At 39.8% G+C, this 6,033-nt stretch overlaps 1 protein-coding gene across 1 annotated transcript in view; it reads right to left on the reverse strand.

Moving 5' to 3' along the window:
* The window catches only part of PCNA (proliferating cell nuclear antigen), a 6,881-nt gene extending 1,949 nt beyond the window's left edge, over nucleotides 1-4,932 (reverse strand). The window contains exons 1-5 of the mRNA XM_011371112.2: nucleotides 4,539-4,932; nucleotides 3,099-3,196; nucleotides 2,870-2,937; nucleotides 2,086-2,280; nucleotides 6-95 (exon numbers count right to left, since the gene is read on the reverse strand). Of these exons, the coding sequence (XP_011369414.1) occupies nucleotides 6-95; nucleotides 2,086-2,280; nucleotides 2,870-2,937; nucleotides 3,099-3,196; nucleotides 4,539-4,759 (672 nt within the window). The 5' untranslated portion in view covers nucleotides 4,760-4,932. The remainder of the gene's footprint in view (nucleotides 1-5; nucleotides 96-2,085; nucleotides 2,281-2,869; nucleotides 2,938-3,098; nucleotides 3,197-4,538) is intronic.
* Nucleotides 4,933-6,033: the final 1,101 nt, after the last annotated feature.

The raw sequence follows: 6,033 nt of genomic DNA on the forward strand, positions 1-6,033 counted from the left end.
GTTACTGTAGGAGAGAGTGGAGTAGCTTTTGTAAAGAAGTTCAGATATCTCAGTGCAAAAGTTAGCTGAACTGGCTCATTCATCTCTATGGTAACCTAAGGGAGAAAACAAAGGATTTGGAAAATTGAAAAACATCAAGAAAAGTTGCAACCCATTAGTTTATAATATCAATTAGAAAAAAACCTTTCATTTTTTTGGAGGTTGCTATGAAACTAATTTTGAAGACAGGTTAACAAAGCAAAAGAATCAGGTATTTAGCCTGCCCTTCCCCATATGAACTGAATCTCAGGTAATCAAGTTATGTGATGAGAGCTTCTCTTTAAAGGAATGTTTCTAATAAACCAGCTAACAAATGAATGAAATGTTAACATATTAGAACTCTGTAAACCCTAATGACTTCATTAAGTCATTAATGAATCTAAACAATAATTGTGTGCCAGTATTACAAAAAGGCATCCAGACACCTCATGAGTCCTACTAGAGGTACCCACCACCATCTATTAAGTATTCTTGTTCTCCCACTCCACAACAGATATCCTGAATATCATCAAGCATATAGAGCTATAGCTACTAGTTTATAGGAAATACAGGGTAGAGGAACCTGTTGACATAAGGGGTGCAAATGGCAAATTCTGTATTCTGGGAAACTCAACGACAACTAAATGACCTACCTAGTTTCTTCAACAAATGAAATTATAATGGAGGGAAAAAAAGAAATTGAAAAGAGAACCAATGAACTGAAAGAACTTTAAGGGACATATCAATCAACTACAATGCAATGTATAACCTTAAAATTTTAATTCAAACAGTTCTGAAATGACCAAGGAAAGAGGAACACTAAAAAAATTCCTTAATATTGAATAATTTTCTTAGATGTGGTAAAAGTTTAATGCTTATGAGATTTTTTAAAAATCAAAGTTGCAAGGGACTGAAATGTAATTTAGGACAGATAAAATTCAGAATTATCTCCTAGGTTTTTGTTATTAATATAATTTTCTTAATGTATTTAAAGAGTTTTACTTTCATTTAAACTGAGGATTGACTTACCCATGCAAGGGACAAGAAAACAATACTAAATATTGAATATAAATTTACACTATGTTAGAGACTATGTGAAGCACTCTGAATGTTACCATATTTAAATCTTAATAATCCTGTGAGATTAAGCCCTTAAGCTGTCCTTGTTTTACAGTGTTCACAGGCTAACAAGTTTTATTTTAGTATAATTACCAAATATTAGTTTATACATACTCTAAGGATCTGAAAAAACAATGAAGGAAAATCTTAATTTAATGATATTTAGGAATTAGAATGTTATTTTTTTTGGTTAAATGAAAGTTCTCTAGGTCCCCTTTTGGGCCTACTACTAGAACCAATTTGTTAATCTTAATTAACAGAAAAGATAACGTGAGGATTATAGAAGAGCTCGTAACAGCTAGATTTTTACCCCTCACTAGATCCCTTCTATCGAGTTGCTGTCCTATGCTCAACTATTTGATAAAAGCAGAGTAAACACCTCCAGAAAGCTTGAGTTTGATACAAACTCATTGTTCCATGGTTTGTAAAGGCAACACTGAATCTGCATTCCCTTTTCACAAATTATAAATCAGATGGCAGATTTCAACAGTATCTTTCACATCTCACAAATTACATAGAAATAAAATTTTGTCTGTTTTTCTTTAGTCTTCTCTTTTAGCAATTACCTTGCTATTGACTGTGTTGTCATCCCGCCACCCCCACACAAACCAACGTGATGGCATTTGGAGATAAGACCTTTGGGAAGTGCTTTAGAGTCATGAGAGTAGAGCCTGCACAAATAGGATAAGTGTCCTTATAAAAGAGACTCCAGAGAGTTCCCTTGCCCCAGGTAAGAAGTCTGCAGTCTAAGAAACAGGAAGTAAGTCCTTACTAGGCAAGGAATCTGCCAATTTCCCAGCCTACAGAACTGTGAAATAAAGTTCCATTGCTTGTAACCACTAGTCTATAGTATTTTGTTATAGCAGCCCAAACAGACTAAGACACAACCTAATGTTAAGCAGTGAACAATTCTCTTCAATATATTTTATCTACTTAAGAATTACTTACAGCTTCCTCTTCCTTATCGACATTACTTGTTTGCGACAACTTAATATTTCCATTTCCAAGTTCTCCACTTGCAGAAAATTTCACTCCGTCCTTTGCACAGGAAATTACAACAGCATCTCCAATATGACTGAGATCTCGGCATATACGTGCGAATTCACCAGAAGGCATCTTTACTACACAGCTATACTCTTGTTCCTGTAAAACAAAAAAAAAACTTAAAGGTCTATTGCTGGAAATGAAAGATCTGACACACTCGCTTTCTGAAGAATCAGCATCTAAACAAGAATTCAGAATTTAAGACTTTTGATCACTTTGAAACCTCTCATTGTGATTTCTTAACACACTCCCACCACTCAAAAAGTGCAGATATAAAACAAGTATAAGAATAATCATACTAAGAAAACAAATTAGACCTTAAATTAAACCTTTAACAGTAAATGCACTCCAGTGAACTAGAGCCTCCCCCAATCACCCACCAGGGCTAAAAAAGAGGCCATGAGAGTATGGCACAGGGACAATGATGGTGCAAGAAGGCCTACCTGATTTCCAAAACAAGAGAATATATAGGCATTTTAGACATTTTAACACTTCCTCTCTCCTTTAATGTTGACAAATCTAATCTTAATAAATTCCTGCCACCATATCTTTAAAATCTACTCTAAAACCCTACTTTGCAACATGCACCAGAGAAGATATATAACTATTAGGAAGTATGCTTTAAATTATATTAACATAGCTATGTAACTATCGTGTACAGTATACCCAGACAGAAACTGATACTCACTGGAATTCCAAGTTGTTCAACATCTAAATCCATTAACTTCATTTCATAGTCTGAAACCTTTTCTTGATCTACCAAAAGGAAGCAAATATTGAAGAAAAGCATGTAAGTTTATAACTACAATGTAAATTTTAGAAGCATCGCAAACATTATCTTAAATTTGTCCCAGCTTTGAGAAATACTGACACTGAATTTTAATTTTCTTCAGCATAACACAGAAGAATAGACTTACTTGGAGCTTCAAATACTAGTGCCAAGGTGTCTGCATTATCTTCAGCCCTTAGTGTAATGATGTCTTCGTTGCCAGCACACTTTAGTATTTTGGACATGCTAGACAGAGAAGACACAGGGTTTAAAACAGACACCATCTTCTCCAGATCATTAGATTTCTAAGCAATTAAAATAAGGAGTTACCATTTTACCCATTAGGCTGTCTGATGAATTGGCAAGTTAGGTAAAGGTACTACTAGGACGTTTAAACCAGTCCAGCCATTTTGGAATGCAATCTGACAATATTTACAAACTAAAAAGCTCAGCCTATCAACAGCAATTTTACTTCTGGACATAAATAAAAGAGCAGTATTTTCTAAATTGCAAATCCATACCCCAAAGACTTGAAAACCCATATCCGAAAAGATATGTGCACACCGATGTTCATAGCAGCATTATTCACGGTGGCCAGGACATGGAAGCGATCGAAGTGTCTTATGATAGATGATTGGCTAAAGAAGCTGTGGTACATATATACAATGGAATATTACTCAGCCATAAGAAGAGATGAAATACTGCCATTGGCGACAGCATGGATGGACCTAGAGATAATCGTGCTAAGCAAAATAAGCCAAAGTTGAAAGTCACATATCACTTACATGTGGGATATAAACATAAAAGCAACAAATGAACAGGACAAACAGAGACACATGGACAATAGACTAGTGGTTACCAGAGGGTAGTGGGGAGGAGGAAGGTAGATGGATAAAGGAGGTCAAATATGTAGTGACAGAAAGAAATCTAACTATGGGAGATGAACAGTGTAAACATATATGTGCCTCACTGTTTAAGGGTACAGCTGAAACATTGGATTTTGTTAACCAATGTCACCGTAAAAAATAAATTAATTTGAAAAAATAAATTGCAAATCTATTTAGTGGGTGAATAAATTATTGGGCTGTGACGACCATTAAAAACGACCTAAAGTTGAAAGCCACTGCCCTGGAGAAATTTTCCAAGTCCAAGAGGGGTGCTCGCCGCAACTCTGTAATAATAAAGGACCAGAAAAAAAACTTATTGTCCCTAAGTAAGGAGACAGAACTAGAGAACATTATAAGGCGGTTAAATCAGGTCAATCAGGACTATGGTTTCTCAACCAAGGCCTCCAGCACCTAATGACTAAAAAGCTCTGGAAGTGTTTTCCTGACAGCGCAGCCCGTCATTTTCCCGCCACCACCCGCTTTGTGCTTTGGCGCGGAAAAAGTCCGTTCGCGCCGCAGTCAGCGCGGGCTTTCCGAACGGCGCGCTCTGCTGGGTCCCGCCCCGCAACACAACAGGCCAATAAGAAGGCGCCGATGGCCCACGCCAGCCACTGAGGGCCCGGCTCGGAGGCACTCCCGCCAAGAACCGGGTTTGGGGGTGAAGGGACGAAGGCACGATTCCCCGCCGTCCCCGGGCTCACCTGGTGAGGTTGACGCCCATGGCCAGGTTGCGGTCGCAGCGGTATGTGTCGAAGCCCTCGGAACGCAGGGTGAGCTGCACTAAGGAGACGTGGGACGAATCCATGCTCTGCAGGTTCACACCACTCGAGCTGATGTCCCAGCAGGCCTCGTTGATGAGGTCCTTAAGCGCCTCCAACACCTTCTTCAGGATGGAGCCCTGAACCAGGCGCGCCTCGAACATGGTGGAGGTGTCGTAACGACGCGGCTACAGGTTAAGAGAAGGAGGGAGGAGTAGCCGGCTTAGGCTTCACAGGATGAGAGCAAGGGAGAGGTAGCAGTAGGAGCCTGAGACAGAGGAAGATGACAAGCCCGCAGCGCCTGCAAACCGTTTAATACGCCGCGTATGCGAGCGCGCGTTCTCGCTGCGCCCCGTGACAAGACGTCACCACGCTGCCCCGCCCACTGCCTGCGGAGAGACTCTAGGGCCAATCGTGTGCCTGCTCTGCGCGAAGACGCCTCTTCCCCCAGCATCCATTGGAGAAGGTGGGGACAGGGGCGGGGCAGGTACGCGGCACCTCCTGGGAGTGACAGCGGAGTAGGGCAAGACTGCACCTCTTTTTTGTCACGTTCTGGAGTCTGAGCGCTGGACATGTGTGGGCGTCAGTGAGGCCCAGGTTGGGGTTCGTGGAGCTCCAGCTTTGTGGTGCCTTCTCAGCCTCTCGCTTCGAGGACAGAAAGTTTCCAGTCGTGAAAATGAAACACTACGGGGGAGAGGAAAAACCGCCTGTAGCCTGAGGAGAACAGCTGCTTTAAATGTGCAATAAATGTGACGCGCTCCTAAAAGTCAAAGATAAAGATGGTGTATAGTTCCGATTTAACAGTTATCTCAGCTCCCGACGACCATCTGTTAACACCCGCCCCCATACAAAGCTCATATCCCTCAGTTGTTTTGTTTACGGCTTTCTAAGCCTTTTATGTAGAAAATACACATGTAAAAAAACAAAAATGGGTTCATATCGTTAATACTTCTTCAATGCACTTAATAAAGTATATTTAATTTTAAGCTACGTACAGGTATTCTATATCAGTACCTTTTAAGAGGGCATAACACAAGCATACCTCAGAAATATTGCATCTTTGGTTCTAGACCATCGCAATACAGACAGTATGGAAAATAGAGAACCCTGATCTTTTTGTGGCAGGATTCTGCCTTCAATTTATAAAAAACACCACAAACGTGAAACACAATAAAGCAAAGTGCAATAAAGTGAGATATGCCCGTATCTTATGTTTGTAATCTAATTTACCAATTTCTCATAATTACAAACACCTTTGGGTACTTTGGTGCTTGTGAGACAACTCCTTGTAGACTGCATACACATTAAATATTTGATTAATATTACTAAATTGACTTCTAAAAATTGCACTTTCCGTGCCAGCCAAGACAAAGAGCATGCTCATTTCCTCTGATTTTCCTAACTATAGATATTAGCAATCTCAATTTTAAATCTGTGC

Source organism: Pteropus vampyrus, unplaced genomic scaffold (genome assembly GCF_000151845.1).
Source record: "Pteropus vampyrus isolate Shadow unplaced genomic scaffold, Pvam_2.0 Scaffold7, whole genome shotgun sequence".
Taxonomy (NCBI): domain Eukaryota; kingdom Metazoa; phylum Chordata; class Mammalia; order Chiroptera; family Pteropodidae; genus Pteropus; species Pteropus vampyrus.